The following is an 18521-nucleotide window of genomic DNA, read 5'->3' as shown; positions in this document are numbered from 1 at the left end:
CTGAGTTCCTTACCTCACTCACTTTCACTTATGAAAATTCCAAACTTAAAAGGTGTTGAGGAGAGGGAATTTTCCCCTCTCCCTCTTTGACTGGCGTACTAATAAAATTGACACCTGACAGATTAACAAGAGAAAAAGTAACAAATTTTAATTCGTGCACATGGAAGTCTCAGAAATGGGATATAAGAAGTGGCTAAAGCTGGCAACTTTTATACTTTTTATTTATTTTTAAATATATTTATTTTTATACTTGGCTGCATTGGGTCTTAGTCACTGCGCGCGGGCTTTCTCTAGCTGCGGTGAGCGGGGGCTACTCTTCGTTGTGGTGCGCAGACTTCTTGTAGTAGCTTCTGTTGCGGAGCACGGGCTCTAGGCATGAGGGCTTCAGTAGTTGTGGCACACAGGCTCAGCAGTTGTGGCTTGCGGGCTCTAGAGCGCAGGCTCAGTATTTGTGGCACACGGGCTTAGTTGCTCCACGGCATGTGGGATCTTCCTGGACCAGGGCTTGAACCCATGTCCCCCGCATTGGCAGGTGGATTCTTAACCACTGCACCACCAGGGGAAGCCCCTATACTTTTTAGACAAAGAATAAATTTGATAGGAATTGTCAGGACAAAGAAACTTAGGCTTTGGGTGCATAATAAGTGAGTCTAAACAGAGTTTGGGCTTGGGGTAGTAAATGACAGAATTACAGTAACAAGTTTTGTTTATAAAGGCTTCTTGGCCCTGAATTCCATATCTCTGGTGATAAGGATGTATTTCAACCTAGTACTGGGAGGGCACCTTCCAAATGGGAGATTTATTTCTTGCTTTCAGGGAGATGGGATGGTCAAGTGTCCCTCTTGCATTTGCAATTTAAATAACTTTAACTCAAAATCAGTTATGCCACTGAGGCATATTTTGTGGGTGGTCTGCCTTGGGCCCCAACAATGGTATTCACCCTAACCCTTGCTTTGATCCATGCAGCTAGTAGCCCTTGGGCACTGGAGCCTCCTCCTGGAAGTTTTCCCTTTGTATTCTATTCCTGTCCTGTTCTGACCCTCTGTTCCATTCCTCAGTCTACGCAGCTTCTAAGTGACGACATCCATCCTCTCTGCTTTTGACATTGGCTTGGCAGACCTAATAACCCAGCTTACTCCTGCCCTCTGGTGCTTTTGTGCCATGGCCTCTGCGTGGCCAGGTCCTGGTCCTCAGATCCTGGCTTTACCTCCTTGGCCAGGTTTGCTCCCGTCTCCTGGAAGGGAGGGATTGGACTATGGGAACTGAAGTAAAAATTGGTTCTGCTGTTGATGATCAGAGCTTATTGAATTCCCTGGCTGGCTCCATCATTGTCTAATCCATGAGAGTACTTGAGAAAATATCCTTATCTTGAGGTGCTTTTCAGTGTTCTTGGGGAGGTAAGCTGTCAGGAACAGAAATTAGAGAAGAACATAAGGATATAAATTATACTTCATTAAGGGCTAGTTTGTGTGACAATTTCTAGAAATTCAAGAAGTGAGAAGACACTGAGGGCTTGAGAAGGTGGGGAAGTGGTGCTGAGATGGAACTTGAGCAGAAAGAAGAGTAGCACCCAGGTAGCCTGCAAAAGATGAGCAAAGTTGGGATGGCAGAAAAGCCTGACTGGCCTGGGGTGAGGAGAGGGGAGGAAGCCGGGGAGTGAAGTGGGAAAGGTCAGGGTAGGGAGGGTCTTGACCACACTGGGGCATTTGGGACTTAATTGTGATAGGGAAACGTGGCTTTGTGAGGAGAGCAGAGACAAGAAGAAAGCAGTGTTTCAAGAAGGAACAACTAAGAGGAATTGGTGGAGAGGAGGAAGAGGAATGCAGACCGATTTTTTTAAAGTGTGAAGGAAAATTGGTGATTTTAGTGGGCATTTGTTATTTTTGCCGCTCACCATCCATTTATCCTATTTCAGGGAAAAGAGCCCTGTTTCCTTCTGGGGAAGCCTCCTTTTCCTCCCTAGCTTCTGGAAAACAATTTGACAGTTTTATTTCAAAACCTTAAAAATGTCTATATTATTTAACCTGTAATGCAACTATGAGGAATTTTTTTGAGGTATAGTTGATTTTCAATGCTGATTTCTGCTGTACAGCAAAGTGATTCAGTTATACGTATATATACATTCTTTTTTAAAATATTCTTTTCCATTATGGTTTATCATAGGATATTGAATATAGTTCCCTGTGCTACACAGTAGGACCTTGTTTATCCATTCCATATATAACAGCTTACATCTGCTAGCCCCAACCTCCCACTCCATCCCTCCCCCAAACCCCTCCCCCTTGGCAACCGCAAGTCTGTTCTCTATGTCCGTGAGTCTGTTTCTGTTTCGTAGATAGGTTCATTTGTGTCATTTAGATTCCACATATAAGTGATATCATATGATATTTGTCTTTTTCTGACGTATTTCACTCAGTATGATAATCTCTAGTTGCATCCATGTTGCTGAAAATGGCATTTATTTCATTCTTTTTTATGGCTGAGTCATATTCCATTGTATATGTGTACCACATCTTCTTTATCCATTCATCTGTCCATGGACATTTAGGTTGTTTCCATATCTTGGCTATTGTGAACAGTGCTGCTATGAACATTCCATTATGAAGAATTTTAACAAAAATGTATATGAAAGATTTATCACAGTAATATTTCTAAAAGCATTAATAAAATGCTAAGGAAGTATTGGTATATCCACTTGATAGGAAATTACACAAAAGTTAAAAAATGACACTGAAGATTTTTCTTTTTAATTTTGGGGGGGGTTGAAATAAATTCACACTGTATAAATTCAGAGGTCCAGAGAGCATGAAGAAAAGTAGGTCTCCTTCCTGCCTGTGCCCCTCTCTGCCCCATCCCCCCATCAAAGAAACCCATTTAAAACGTGTCTATTCTTTTTCCTCCTCATCCAATGGCAGTTTGTTATGCTTTTTTTTCCCCCACTTAATAGCTGTTGATTGTCCCATATCAAAACACAGCTTCCTCACTTTTTTAATGCTTGAATATGATTTCATTGTATAGCTGTATCACAATCTATTGAGCTAGTTCTCCACTGATGGCATTTAGTTCTTCAAAATCTCTGGCAGAATAACCATGCTGTTATAAATAACTATACATACTTCACTTGGCACACATAAGGATATTTGGAGGGTAAATTCTTCAACATGGAATTGTTGGGTCAAAACACAGGAGCAGTTAGGGAATTCCCTGGCACTCCAGTGGTTAGGACTCTGTGCTTTCACTGCTGAGGGTGTAGGTTCAATTCCTGGTCAGGAACAATCCTGCAAGATCCTGCAAGCCTCGTGGCCCCAAAATAAATAAATAAATAAGAGCATGTAAAATTTTGACGACATGGCCAAATTTCTCTTCACAGAGACTTTCAATTTTTACATGAAAGAGTATCTGTCTTGTTGGCCAGCACCAGGTGCTATCAAACTTTTTTTTTTTTTTTTTTTTTTTTTTTTTTTGCGGTACGCGGACCTCTCACTGTTGCGGCCTCTCCCGTTGCGGAGCACAGGCTCTGGACGCGCAGGCTCAGCGGCCATGGCTCACGGGCCCAGCCGCTCCATGGCATGTGGGATCTTCTTGGACCGGGGCACGAACCCGTGTCCCCTGCATCGGCAGGCGGACTCTCAACCACTGCGCCACCAGGGAAGCCCTATCAAACTTTTTGTTGGGAAAAGTGTGTTAAAGGACTTTAGAAAATACTAATGAAATTTTGTTAAGTTACAAAAGCAAAACTCAAAATTTTATGTACAGTAAGAGCTCAATCATGCAAATGTATATTATCGGAAGAGATGCCAAAACATTAATAGTGGTTTATCTTAAATGTATTGATCATTAAACTTCATCATTCCATTGTTGCTGTAGTAGTGTTATTTAATTTCGTTAGTAAAATGTCCCCAAATTGTTATAGACCCTTGGATATAGTACAGATATTACTTGTCTTTTTACTCCCAACACCTGTCCAGGTGATGAGGTTAGTAAATGAGGAATGAATGAGGAATATTTTCTGGCAGCGCGGACAACCATTTGCAATTTGCAATCTTGCCACCGGGTGGTGGAAGAGAGTTAAAATCCAGGGGACTGGGTTTGAGCCATGAAAATCAAGTACAATATACCGTGAGATGTTAAAAAAAAAAATGTTCAAAATGAAAACTTAATTAGAATTGTATTTAAAATATTTGTTGCAAAATATTCAAAACTCCCAGGAAAAAGCTTTGATGCTGTCTGTGGCACTGCAGCACCTTTCATTTCCCTAGTTGTCACTATTTCTTTTTTTTTTTTTTTTTTTTTTTTTTTCTTTTTTTTGCGGTATGTGGGCCTCTCACTGTTGTGGCCTCTCCCGTTGCGGAGCACAGGCTCCGGATGCGCAGGCCCAGCGGCCATGGCTCACGGGCCCAGCCGCTCCGCGGCATATGGGATCCTCCCAGACCGGGGCACGAACCCGTATCCCCTGCATCGGCAGGCGGACTCTTAACCACTTGCGCCACCAGGGAGGCCCTGTCACTATTTCTTACCCTTCCTGCTGTTTAGCCTGTGCCCCTGGTGCCCTCTGTGGCCTCTGCTGCCCTTTATGATGCTGTCAGGCTTCCCTTTCTTCCTTCTAACCTAACTGCTTTCCAAAGAGGTGAACAACAAGATGAATGAATGCATGTCCTCGGAGTGACCCAGGGTTGGAGGCCACCTCTCTATCGTTGTTGCGATGACTCTAGTGGTGGGATTTCATCACAGGGGAGGGGGCTAGGTATTACCAGGCAGAATCTTCCAACTGTCCTTCATATCACCCCAGCAACTGTCCTTTCACTCTGCACCAAGCTAGAACCTGCTCAGAGGCAAAGCTTGCCTCTCCAGGCATGAGGTTCTGGGCTGGCACTCGACCTTCATCCTCCTCTCCTTGAATGGATCTGTCCCAGGAATGACCTCTATCCTGGGCTCTGATTCTGTTTGGAAGGGAAGAGTTGTAACCGAGCTCTTCATACCTTAAGTACGCTGTGATCTTGGTCAAGTCAATCAGCCTCTCTGGGCTTCAGTTTTGGTTCAGGGCATGTAGCACAGGGCAGTACTTTGTCCCAGAGTGCCGTATTACTACAAAGCCCGGATGGGTCTGACTTGCCCTGGGTTATGTTTATGAGTGTGTTATGTTACGAAAGTGGAGGGAGAGGAGGGAAGTTCGGGCTCCTACTTCTGGAATGGGATTGGTGGAAAAGGGTATCGGGGTCTGGGTCCTAAGATGCGGAAGGGTCGCGAGGAGCTGAGTTCCCGGATGCCTTGTAAGGACCCCACTGAGGGACCTAGAGTCAAGGGGAAAGAGTATCAGTGATCTTTCCATGACTTTGAGACTAAAACGTGCTTGTCTGTCTGTGGCGGGCTTCTCTGGGGTCCTGCACTTGACTAGATGAAGCGCCCACACCTGACGCGGCCGCTAGCATTGTCAATGCTCAGGCTTCACAGAGCCGACGCGCTGTCCCCGCGACCACCTCCGATCCGGGGCTCCTTCCACCACCGCGCAGAGCCTGGATTTCTCCGTGAGGAATTGGGTCGAGGGAGGAGGGGGCTTGTGGGCAGGAACGGAGCCGAATTCGGGGAGGCGACAGGACCGGTTCCTTCCAGTCCTTAAAGGCCTCCCGAAGGAGGGGGAATGTAGGGCTGACTAACTGAAGCCTGACGCCGCAGGGCTCTAACCCGCGGGCAGCCAGCCCCTCAATTACGCGCGGGACGAGTGCGGCGTGCCTGGTGCTAGCGGCGCGGGGCGGGGCTGCGCGGGGCAGGCGCGGGGGTGGGTCTCGGGGGCGGGACGCGCCGCTGGCCCTGACAGTCCGCGTCGCAGCGCGCCTGCTCTGGCTTTCTCCTCTCCTCGCGCGCCGGCCATGACGGGCTCACTGTTCAAGGGGAACTTTTGGGTAAGTCGGCGGGGTAAGCGACCCATCGCCGAGCTCGGGAACAGGGCCTCCGAGGGGAGCCGTGGGCGCCTGCCCAGTGCTCCGGGGCAGAACGCGAGGGGAGGCACCGCCGCCGGCCCCTCTCTGCACTTCCCCCAGCCCGCCGCGCGCCCGCGGGTCCCCGGGATCCGGTTCCCAGGCTCCCCCTCCTCCACCCGCGCCCCCGGACACTGCTGACGGGTGTAGTCTTAGAGTCGGGACATTCCCCCCTCATCTCATGGGGAAACCGAGACCCAAAGGGAGGAGTCACCCGTCCGGGGAAAGTCGGCGGCGGCCCCTGAGGCTGCGCTGTGAGCGGATTTGGGGGGACGTGGGGCGCAGAACGTGGGGTGAACTTAGCCAGGCTGATCGGCTTTTCCAGGTCCACGGAAACGTACAGCCTGTCCGAGCCCCATTAGATCCCGGCTCGGCCCGGCAGACGACCCTAGAGGCGTTCTCTAGCAGAAGCTTTGCCGGGTTCCGCAGCTCCGCGCTTCCTGAGCCTCTCCCTGCCTTTGCCCCGCCCAGGGGGAGGTCGGTGCGTGTGTGAGACCCTGCGAGCTGGTGGGGACATCTGAGCCCGAGGACCGGCCCAACCAGGAGGCAGCAGTTCTGCCTGCCCCTCTCCCTCTGTCCAGTCCTCTTCCCCCCGTCATCTGACTCCGCAGGTGCCCCTCAAGGGTCTGTACCCCCTTATTCGGAGGAACCGCCCTCATCCCTTTAAGGCAGGAGCAGAAAGTCAGCATGTCTCCAGACTGACCTACTGCTGCCAAGCCGCCCCAGCTCCTTACTTGAGACCCTGATTGTCCCCCATTCAGCCTCATAGCTGCTTAGCAGGTTCCTGTCCCCTATCTAGAGCTGCTGGGTAGAGAAACCTGGCCCTGTAACCCCCGGGACACAGTTTAGACCCTGCTTTGTGAAGTCCCTTTTCCTGGAGCTTTTGAGGTTCTCCTGGGGCACTGCCCACCTGTAGGGTGCAGCTCACCGCCCCCACCCCCCACCCCCCCGCAGCTTCACAGAGAAGGTGAACAACCTCGCAGCTGTCCCCTTGAGCAGGCCTGGGAGTTCTTTGGGTAGAATAAAGGACTTCTGGGTCCCATGACAGGCATTGTGGGAAAAAGCAGGGTACAGAGACCTGCCTTTCTTCCCCTCAAAGTGTAACACTCAGTTTTCAGATCTCTGCCCAGTGTCTTCTCTTCAGGGAAGCCTTTCCTGACTGCACCCGATAGCACATGTTCTGTTCCTTCATAGCATTTGTCAGTTTATGGTTTTGAATTTGGGTGCCTACAAGCATGTGAGCACCTTGTGGACAGTTATTGTGCTGGCTTTCAATGCCACTGCCCCTTGCACAGGCTGATGCCAGTAGGTTCTCAGCAAATAGTGGTTGAATGAGTACAGTGGATCTGTAAGGCTGACAGGGCATGTAGTGGGGTGAGAGCTGCGGCCTCCATCCTCAGAGGTCTCCCAGGCCATAGGAAGGCAACCCCCCAGCCGCTGCCAGTGCAGACTTGCAGGAGTGGTTAGGGGAGGGGGGAGACGTGAGATCTGTGTTGGGAGTTAGAGGTAGGGTGAAGGTCCAAGGCAGAGAAATTGCTGGGGTTTTACTTTCTTTTTTTTCCCTCTGAGCTTTTACTTTCAGAAGATAGGAGATCCTGAGAGATAGTTTGCAAAGATATCTTCCACCTCTAATTTCCTATACTTTATGTCAAATAATAAAAACAGTAATAGCTAATATTACTGTGTATAGAGTCTGTGGCAAGCATTTTACACATACCGTTCATTAAATCTCACAACTACCCTTACTGAGTATCCCATTTTACAGATGAGGAAACTGAGAGGCAGACAGGTTAAGCAACATTCCCCAAATTTGTAGAGCTATTAAATAGTGGAGCAGGACTCTGCATAGACCAAACGCTCAGGGAATGCCTTCAACGAGGCTGGTGCTCAGCTAGAGTGTCCCTTTGGCACTGCCAGAGGTAGATGCTGGGACATCATTTGACTCTTCATGTGGATATCTTTCTCCTTCAGCTCCAACCATGAGCTCCTGGGAGGTTTGCACTGGCTCCCACCATCCACTGAGCCCCCAGAGCTGCGATGGTGCTTTGCATGTGGATGCTCAGGAATCAGGCAGATGGGACAGTCAGCCTGGATTTGGGAGAAAAGGAGCAGAAGGGAAACTGTTGGAGACCTCAGGGGCTGCGTGCGATGCTCTCACACTCTCAGGGGTGGGGGCGGGGAGCAAGGCTGTTGTTATCACTGAGGGGATGGCAATAACTTTCATGCTTCAAGGACAAGAAGGTTGTGATTACATAAGGTAGAAAACTTTGGAAACAAGGTGGGTATCAGTTGAGTGAATTTACTAAATATTTAAGAAAATACCTTCTCTGTATAGAGGTGGCATTTGCAGGGGTTAAGACCGTACTCTTGGGTTGAAGGTAGATTCCTCATTAGGAAGCCGGCAGGGAGGGCGGGCTTTGGTCTTGAATGCCTGTCCTCAGGGATGTAGAGGGCAAAGGGGTCAGGGGATGGGAGAGTCTAGCAGGAGTGAAGAAAACTGGGCCAGGGGTAGAAAGGGTCTGTTCCAGGATGGAAAGCATAGGGAAGAGACAGGAGGAGACAGATGGGAGGAATGGCAGAGGGTACAAGAAGTCAGAGCCACAGGACAGGGTCACCAATTGAAGCTGGACAGTAGGAGAGAGGGAAGGAGAGCTTGAAGGAAGCTCTGTGTAAGGTGAACAGGAAAATGAGGTGTGGACGCCAGAAATAAGGAAGTCAGATGAGGAACTGGTTTGTGGGGAGGGAAGGAAGAAAAAGCAGAAGCGGTATTGACAATAGGCAGGCCAGGAGCATCCTGAACCCCACCACCCGGTCTCCACCCCCCAGGACCATGCCAGGGTTGCTGGATGTGGGGAGGTCTTGGGGAAGGAACAGGGTGCCAGACAGCAAGGTTTGGGGGTATTTTAATATTTTAACAACCAGTACAAACACGTCAGTGAGTGTGCTCTGATGTCAACATTCTGGGTTTGAGGGGCTGGTGGAGATGGCCCCAGCACCTTGGAAAGGGTGTCCAAGCAAGAGAGTGCACGGAACAGCATAACGTGCAGAAGGGTCATCAGCAGAGGCTATGAGGTGGCCTGGCCAGGTTTGAATCCCAGGTCTGCCCCTTGTAGCTGGGTGGGCTTGGGCAGATTACTTCAACTCCCACACTCAGTTTTTCCATGTAGAAAAATGAGGACAATACCAATGTCTACGCTCTAGGACTGTTGTGAGTATTAAATCAGAGTTTAGTACATGCCTGGCGTGTAGTGAGCACTTGTGATTGCCAACTATTATCAGCACAGAGGTGACAAAGGAAATGGGTGACAGTTACTCGAGAAGAAAGAATCAAGAGACAAGAGGTCCCCAGAGAAGCACTCTTGGTGACTACCTGTATTTTGGTAGGAAGAGAGAGGGGTCAGAGAAAGAGAGGCAGAGATGTAGGGATTCAACCCTCACAGGAGCCATCACAGGCCCAGGAGAGGAATGTTCCATGAAAGTTGAGAGACCCATGGTTAAATTAGGTAGATGTTCCTGAAAAGGTATAAGTCAGCGCATACTTTACAAATAATCTTATTCAAATGGCCCATGGAGAGTTTAGTTAAAGGAACCTTTCGGTGGATTTGTTTGAAAAGGGAATACTCAAATGTTCTTTAAAACTGGGATAGTCCCCAACCAAGTTTGCCTGACTCGGACACAACGCCTGTGTGCTCTTTCCCTCCCAGCAGTCATGTGGTTAAGCGGTGCTGTTATTTATTCTGGTTAATGTTGGTGGTACCTTGTTGGAATAAGACGGGGACCATGGAATTGGTTTCCAGGGCTCCAAGGAAGGAAGCCACAGAGGGAAAGTCCCAGCCTTTGGCCTGTGATCCATGTGGCCATGCACAGGTGACTGTAGAACCTGCTCCAGAAGAGCAAGATGTCCTGCCACAGGAGAGTCCCACATTCCTCACAAGGGTGTGAGGCCCAGCCTGACCCTCTATGTCCTCTAGACCCTTATTTTGACCTAGTCGTCCTGATTCTCACGGCTCTTGGCCCAGACCAGCTTCCTACTGTCTGTCCTGCACTCTTCCCACCCGAACACCTGCAGTGGGTGCGGCCTCTCTGCTCTGCCTGGTGAGTGACCAGGGGAAGGAGCTTGCTCATTGCCCCTGGCCACCCAGGACTGTCCCTCTGCTTCAAACCTCTGGCCACTTTGGAATCTGGTCATTCTGGGTATTACCAGAGCTTGAGCTGGTGCTGCATCTGACTTTGCTCCTTGACTTTTCTCTATACAGTATGGGAGGGTGCTTTTTTTTAATTAAATAAACAAAGAAGAAAACAGGTTATCACACAGACCCTTCATGCTCACCCCATGTGCTATTTTATACAATGTATAGGCTGTTGCTTTTATTTTTTAATCCTCTCCCTTGGAAACCAGTCCCTAGAAACACACCAGGAGGGCTATTGTCCTGCCTGGTGGCAAAATGCAAGGTAAAGTCATTGACAATTGCGCCCTCCAGTTCATTCTTCCTAGAGCAGCCACTGGGGTCTATCTTTAAAATAATTATCAAAATCCTTTCTTCTTGTTTTAGCTTCTTTAAAATTTAATAAGAGGCATGGGACCTACCTTCTAAGGAGAATAAGAAATTCTTACTGAAATATATAAAACAAAATCTGAACAAGTAGAAAGGAAACAAAAGTTTGTTAACAAGCCTTAAAAAATCTAGATGATGTAAGCACATTCTTTAAATATCCAGATGTTTCCAAAAGGCTTATAATGAAAAACAATATAAACATTATTTATGTTGTCACAGCATGTAAAAATTGCTTTATTTTGTTTGTTTGTTTTTTGGCCGCACAGCTTGTGGGATCTTAGTTCCCCCGACCAGGGATTGAACCCTGGCCCTCAGCGGTGAAAGCATGGAGTCCTAACCACTGGACAACCAGGGAATTCCCACAGCATGTAAAAATTGTTTAGTTTAAAGCTAAGTAGTATATTATGATTAGACTTCCATTCTTATCCTTCCTGGACTTTCTTTTTTTTTTTAATTTAATTTTATTTATTTTTTTATAGAGCAGGTTCTTATTAGTCATCAGTTTTATACACATCAGTGTATACATGTCAATCCCAATCGCCCAATTTAGCACACCACCATCCCCACCCACCCGCGGCTTTCCCCACTTGGTGTCCATACGTTTGTTCTCTACATCTGTGTCTCAACTTGTGCCCTGTAAACCGGTTCATCTGTACCATTTTTCTAGGTTCCATATACATGCGTTAATATACGATATTTGTTTTTCTCTTTCTGACTTCCTTCACTGTGTATGACAGTCTCTAGATCCATCCACATCTCAACAAATGACTCAATTTTGTTCCTTTTTATGGCTGAGTAATATTCCATTGTATATATGTACCACAACTTCTTTATCCATTCATCTGTTGATGGGCATTTAAGTTGCTTCCATGACCTGGCTATTGTAAATAGTGCTGCAATGAACATTATGGTTTTCTCTGGGTATATGCCCAGTAGTGGGATTGCTGGATCATATGGTAATTCTATTTTAGTTTTTTAAGGAACCTCCATACTGTTCTCCATAGTGGCTGTATCAATTTATATTCCCACCAACAGTGCAAGAGGGTTCCCTTTTCTCCACACCCTCTCCAGCATTTATTGTTTGTAGATTTTCTGATGATACCCATTCTAACTGGTGTGAGGTGATACCTCATTGTAGTTTTGATTTGCATTTCTCTAGCAATTAGTGATGTTGAGCAGCTTTTCATGTGCTTCTTGGCCATCTGTATGTCTTCTTTGGAGAAATGTCTACTTAGATCTTCTGCCCATTTTTCCATTGGGTTGTTTGTTTCTTTAATATTGAGCTGCATGAGCTGTTTATATATTTTGGAGATTAATCTGTTGTCCGTTGATTCGTTTGCAACTATTTTCTCCCATTCTGAGGGTTGTCTTTTTGTCTTGTTTATGGTTTCCTTTGCTGTGCAAAAGCTTTGAAGTTTCATTAGGTCCCATTTGTTTATTTTTGTTTTTATTTCCATTACTCTAGGATGTGGATCAAAAAAGATCTTGCTGTGATTTATGTCAAAGAGTGTTCTTCCTATGTTTTCCTCTAAGAGTTTTATAGTGTCCAGTCTTACATTTCGGTCTCGAATCCATTTTGAGTTTATTTTTGTGTATGGTGTTAGGGAGTGTTCTAATTTCATTCTTTTCCATGTAGCTGTCCAGTTTTCCCAGCACCACTTATTGAAGAGACTGTCTTTTCTCCATTTTATATACTTGCCTCCTTTGTCATAGATTAGTTGACCATAGGTGCGTGGGTTTATCTCTGGGCTTTCTGTCTTGTTCCATTGATCTGTGTTTCTGTTTTTGTTCCAGTACCATATTGTCTTGATTACTGTAGCTTTGTAGTATAGTCTGAAGTCAGGGAGTCTGATTCTTCCAGCTCCATTTTTTTCCCCCAAGCCTGCTTTGGCTCTTCAGGGTCTTCTTTGCCTCCATACAAATTTTAAGATTTTTTGTTCTAGTTCCGTAAAAAATGTCATTGGTAATTTGATAGGGATTGCATTGAATCTGTAGATTGCTTTGGGTAGTATAGTCCTTTTCACAATGTTGATTCTTCCAATCCAAGAACATGGTATATCTCTCCATCTGTTGGTATCATCTTTAATTTCTTTCATCAGTGTCTTATAGTTTTCTGCATACAGGTCTTTTATCTCCTTAGGTAGGTTTATTCCTAGGTATTTAATTCTTTTTGTTGCAATGGTAAATGGGAGTGTTTCCTTAATTTCTCTTTCAGATTTTTATCATTAATGTATAGGAATGCAAGAGATTTCTGTGCGTTTTGTATCCTTCTACTTTACCAAATTCATTGATTAGCTCTAGTAGTTTTCTGGTGGCATTTTTAGGATTCTCTATGTATAGTATCATGTCATCTGCAAACAGTGACAGTTTTACTTCTTCTTTTCCAGTTTGTATTCCTTTATTTCTTTTTCTTCTCTGATTGCCGTGGCTAGGACTTCCAAAACTATGTTGACTACTAGTGGTGAGAGTGGACATCCTTGTCTTGTTCCTGATCTTAGAGGAAATGCTTTCAGTTTTTCACCATTGAGAATGATATTTGCTGTGGGTTTGTCATATATGGCCTCTATTATGTTGAGATAGATTCCCTGTATGCCCACTTTCTGGAGATATTTTATCTTAAATGGGTGTTGAATTTTGTCAAAAGCTTTTTCTGCATCTATTGAGATGATCGTATGGTTTTCATTCTTCAGTTTGTTAATATGGTGTATCACATTAATTGATTTGTGTATATTGAAGAATCCTTGCATCCCTGGTATAAATCCCACTTGATCATGGTGTATTATCCTTTTAATGTGTTGTTGGATTCTGTGTGCTAGTATTTTATTGAGGATTTTTGCATCTATATTCATCAGTGATATTGGTCTGTAATTTTCTTTTTTTGTAGTATCTTTGTCTGGTTTTGGTATCAGGGTGATGGTGGCCTCATAGAATGAGTTTGGGAGTGTTCCTTCCTCTGCAATTTTTTGGAAGAGTTTGAGAAGGATGGTGTTAGCTCTTCTCTAAATGTTTGATAGAAGTCACCTGTGAAGCCATGTGGTCCTGGACTTTTGTTTGTTGGAAGATTTTAAATCACAGTTTCAATTTCATTATCTGTAATTGGTCTGTTCATATTTTCTATTTCTTCCTGGTTCAGTCTTGGACGGTTTTACCTTTCTTAAGAATTTGTCCATTTCTTCTAGGTTGTCCAATTTATTGGCATAGAGTTGCTTGTAGTAGTCTCTTAGGATGCTTTGTATTTCTGCAGTGTCTGTTGTACCTTCTCCTTTTTCATTTCTAATTTTATTGATTTGAGTCCTCTCCCTCTTTTTCTTGATGAGTCTGGCTAATGGTTTATCAATTTTGTTTATCTTCTCAAAGAACCAGCTTTTAGTTTTATTGATCGTTGCTATTGTTTTCTTTGTTTCTATTTCATTTATTTCTGCTCTGATCTTTATGATTTCTTTCCTTCTACTAACTTTGGGTTTTGTTTGTTTTTCTTTCTCTAGTCCCTTTAAGTGTAAGGTTAGATTGTTTATTTGAGATTTTTCTTGTTTCTTGAGGTAGGCTTGTATAGCTATAAACTTCCCTCTTAGAGCTGCTTTTGATGCATCCCATAGGTTTTTTTTTTTTTTTTTTTTTAATTTTTTTTTTTATTTTACAAATTTAATCAGTTATACATATACATATGTTCCCATATCCCCTCCCTTTTGCGTCTCCCTCCCACCCTCCCTATCCCACCCCTCCAGGCGGTCACAAAGAACCGAGCTGATCTCCCTGTGCTATGCGGCTGCTTCCCACTAGCTATCTACCTTACGTTTGGTAGTGTATATATGTCCATGCCGCTCTTTCACTTTGTCACAGCTTACCCTTCCCCCTCCCCATATCCTCAAATCCATGCTCTAGTAGGTCTGTGTCTTTATTCCTGTCTTACCCCTATGTTCTTGATGACATTTTTTTTTAAATTCCATATATATGTGTCAGCATACAGTATTTGTCTTTCTCTTTCTGACTTACTTCACTCTGTATGACAGACTCTAGGTCCATCCACCTCATTACAAATAGCTCAATTTCATTTCTTTTTATGGCTGAGTAATATTCCATTGTATATATGTGCCACATCTTCTTTATCCATTCATCCGATGATGGACACTTAGGTTGTTTCCATCTCCGGGCTATTGTAAATAGGGCTGCTATGAACATTTTGGTACATGTCTCTTTTTGAATTATGGTTTTCTCAGGGTATATGCCCAGTAGTGGGATTGCTGGGTCATATGGTAGTTCTATTTGTAGTTTTTTAAGGAACCTCCATACTGTTCTCCATAGTGGCTGTACCAATTCACATTCCCACCAGCAGTGCAAGAGTGTTCCCTTTTTTCCACACCCTCTCCAGCATTTATTGTTTCTAGATTTTTTGATGATGGCCATTCTGACTGGTGTGAGATGATATCTCATTGTAGTTTTGATTTGCATTTCTCTAATGAGTAAAGATGTTGAGTGATGCATCCCATAGGTTTTGGATCATCGTGTTTCCATTGTCATTTGTCTCTAGGTATTTTTTGATTTCCTCTTTGATTTCTTCAGTCATCTCTTGATTATTTAGTAACGTATTGTTTAGCCTCCATGTGTTTGTGTTTTTTACGTTGTCTTCCTTGTAATTCATTTCTAATCTCATAGCGTTGTGGTCAGGAAAGATGCTTGATATGATTTCAATTTTCTTAAATTTACTGAGGCTTGATTTGTGACCCAAGATGTGATCTATCCTGGACAATGTTCCGTGTGCACTTGAGAAGAAAGTGTAATCTGCTGTTTTTGGATGGAATGTCTTATAAATATCAATTAAATCTGTCTGGTCTATTGTGTCCTTTAAAGCTCCTGTTTCCTTATATATTTTCATTTTGGTTGATCTGTCCATTGGTGTAAGTGAGGTGTTAAAATCCCCCACTATTATTGTGTTACTGTCGATTTCCTCTTGTATAGTTGTTAGCAGTTGCCTTAGGTATTGAGGTGCTCCTATGTTTTGGGTGCATATATATTTATAATTGTTACATCTTCTTGTTGGATTGATCCCTTGATCATCATGTAGTGTCCTTCCTTGTCTCATTCTTTGTTTAAAAGTTTATTTTATCTGATATGAGTATTGCTACTCCAGCTTTCTTTTCATTTCCATTTACATGGAATATCTTTTTCCATCCCCTCACTTTCAGTTTGTATGTGTCCCTAGGTCTGAAGTGGGTCTCTTGTAGACAGCATATATATGGGTCTTGTTTCTGTATCCATTCAGCAAGCCTATGTCTTTTGGTTGGAGCATTTAATCCATTCACGTTTAAGGTAATTATCGATATGTATGTTCCTATGACCATTTTCTTAATTGTTTTGGGTTTGTTTTTGTAGGTCCTTTTCTTCTCTTGTGTTTCCCACTTAGAGAAGTTTCTTTAGTGTTTGTTGTAGAGCTGGTTTGGTGGTGCTGAATTCTCTTAGCTTTTGCTTGTATGTAAAGCTTTTGATTTCTTTATCGAATCTGAATGAGATCCTTGCTGGGTAGAGTAATCTTGGTTGTAGGTTCTTCCCTTTCATCACTTTAAGTATATCATGCCACTCCCTTCTGGTTTGTAGAGTTTCTGCTGAGAAATCAGCTGTTAACCTTTTGGGAGTTCCCTTGTATGTTATTTGTCATTTTTCCCTTTCTGCTTTCAATAATTTTTCTTTGTCTTTCATTTTTGCCAATTTGATTAATATGTGTCTCAGCGTGTTTCTCCTTGGGTTTATCCTGTATGGGACTCGCTGCGCTTCCTGGACTTGGGTGGCTATTTCCTTTCCCATGTTAGGGAAGTTTTTGACTATAATCTCTTCAAATATTTTCCCAGGTCCTTTCTCTCTCTCTTCTCCTTCTGGGACCCGTATAATGCGAATGTTGTTGTCTTTAATTTTGTCCCAGAGGTCTCTTAGGCTGTCATATCTTTTCATTCTTTTTTCTTTATTCTGTTCCGTGGCAGTGAATTCCACCATTCTGTCTTCCAGGTCACGTATCCGTTCTTCTGCTTCAGTTATTCTGCTATTGATTCCTTCTAGTATAGTTTTCATTTCAGTTATTGTATTGTTCATCTCTGTTTGTTTGTTCTTTAATTCTTCTAGGTCTTTGTTAAACATTTCTTGCATCTTCTCGATCTTTGCCTCCATTCTTTTTCCGAGGTCCTGGATCATCTTCACTATCATTATTCTGAATTCTTTTTCTGGGAGGTTGCCTATCTCCACTTCATTTAGTTGTTTTTCTGGGGTTTTATCTTTTTCCTTCATCTGATACATAGCTCTCTGCCTTTTCATCTTGTCTATCTTTCTGTGAATGTGGTTTTAGTTCCACAGGCTGCAGGATTGTAGTTCTTCTTTTTTTTTTTTTTTTTTTTTTTTCTTTTTGCGGTATGCGGGCCTCTCACTGTTGTGGCCTCTCCCGTTGTGGAGCACAGGCTCCGGATGCACAGGCCCAGCGGCCATGGCTCACGGGCCCAGCCGCTCCGCGGCATATGGGATCCTCCCAGACCGGGGCATGAACCCGTATCCCCTGCATCGGCAGGCGGACTCTCAACCACTGCGCCACCAGGGAGGCCCTGTAGTTCTTCTTGCTTCTGCTGTCTGCTAGTGTTGGAGGGTGTCCTGCAGAGGTGGGGGGTGGCTGTGGCTCACTGTGGGGACAAGGACACTGACAGCAGAAGTTCTCTTCCTGGACTTCGTAATTCCTGTTTTTGAGGGGACATTATTCATCTTTATCAGAGACTTTTTTTTAATGCTCCACTATATCAGGTTTTTTTTTTTCCCCACAAACAGTTTATTCAGATTGGACTTACACAGTGAATGTAGAATTCTGAGTTTGGTGTCTCAGATACGCATTATGGGAACACATGCACAGATAAATACACATAGTTAAAGTTAATTCTAAAGTCAGAAAGACTTGGTTTATGCAAACTTGGTATAAGTGTATATGGATGCATGTTAATTTATGGAGTTTTCTGGTAAAAGCAACTGTAGGTGTCATCAGCCAGCGAAGGCAAAATATTAGTTACTTCCAAATATATACAATATCCAAAAGTAACTCTATTTGTACCGCTAATAGGTAAGTTTGAAATTAATTTTTGTAATTCTCATTTACTATCTCCTAAATGTAATCAGAATGTCCATTTCGGTACATATTTTTTTACAGCATAAATATCATCTAAGTTTCAGGGTTAATGAAAAGGTCATTTGAGTAAGACATGGCTGACATTTTTCTTTCCTCGCCTACGCTAGACATCTCCAGCTTTGACAAAAAGGAGGTTTAAGTAAGAGGAGGAATTGTTTGTTAGCTTCATAGAATGACAGCCATTGTAATTTTTAAAAATATAGAACTATTAGAATTTTCCATCTAGATAAATGAGAATAATTAAGATATGGTTGCCAGGAATTTTAAAACTCTTATATGTTGTGAAAATCCATGAAGACTGCAGAGCTATATGATCTCACTCCAGAAAATGCAGGCAGCAGGAAACCAGATACTTTGGACACCACTGTTCAAATAGCTGCTGTGAGTCTCACAGCCTCCAACAAGGGCTTTGGAACCTTCCTCAGAATCAGGGGCTTCTTGCTTCTCAAACAGCATGCATGTGAGGAAAGTAGGCAGAGTAGGCTTTTTAAAGACACAGTAGACTGTTTGTTTAAACTTGCTTTCTGGGATTAGCTGTATTACTCTGTGAGTTTTGGGCTGAAGGTTAGACAAAGGTTAAGCAGTGGATTTTAACACATGTGATAGGGGTTTGTTCTTCATGAGAAGGGGAAAGCTTTTCCCCAGTCGACCCTAATGCTCTTGCCTTAAATGCTTTACTCTATTTGTATGTGTAAGGAGGCTCAGGGCAGCACAGAGCAGCTTAAACTCCAGTGCATGAACCCATAACATTCATGAGAATCTATCTTTGGGAACTGTTACATAGCCTCCCAGCTTACCGGTCAGATATGGCTGTTGCATTAGCACTGACCAGGTCACACT

General features: G+C 44.0%; 1 protein-coding gene across 1 annotated transcript in view; it reads left to right on the top strand.

The window, feature by feature from the left end:
* The first annotated feature begins 5815 nt into the window (after window positions 1-5815).
* The window catches only part of PSTPIP2 (proline-serine-threonine phosphatase interacting protein 2), an 82260-nt gene continuing 69554 nt past the window's right edge, over window positions 5816-18521 (top strand). Inside the window, exon 1 of the mRNA XM_060118632.1 lies at window positions 5816-5900. Coding sequence (XP_059974615.1) covers window positions 5868-5900 — 33 coding nt within the window. The 5' untranslated portion in view covers window positions 5816-5867. The remainder of the gene's footprint in view (window positions 5901-18521) is intronic.

The sequence above is a fragment of the Mesoplodon densirostris genome, chromosome 15 (assembly GCF_025265405.1).
Source record: "Mesoplodon densirostris isolate mMesDen1 chromosome 15, mMesDen1 primary haplotype, whole genome shotgun sequence".
NCBI lineage: Eukaryota > Metazoa > Chordata > Mammalia > Artiodactyla > Ziphiidae > Mesoplodon > Mesoplodon densirostris.
This window is presented reverse-complemented; position numbering and strand designations above follow the sequence as displayed.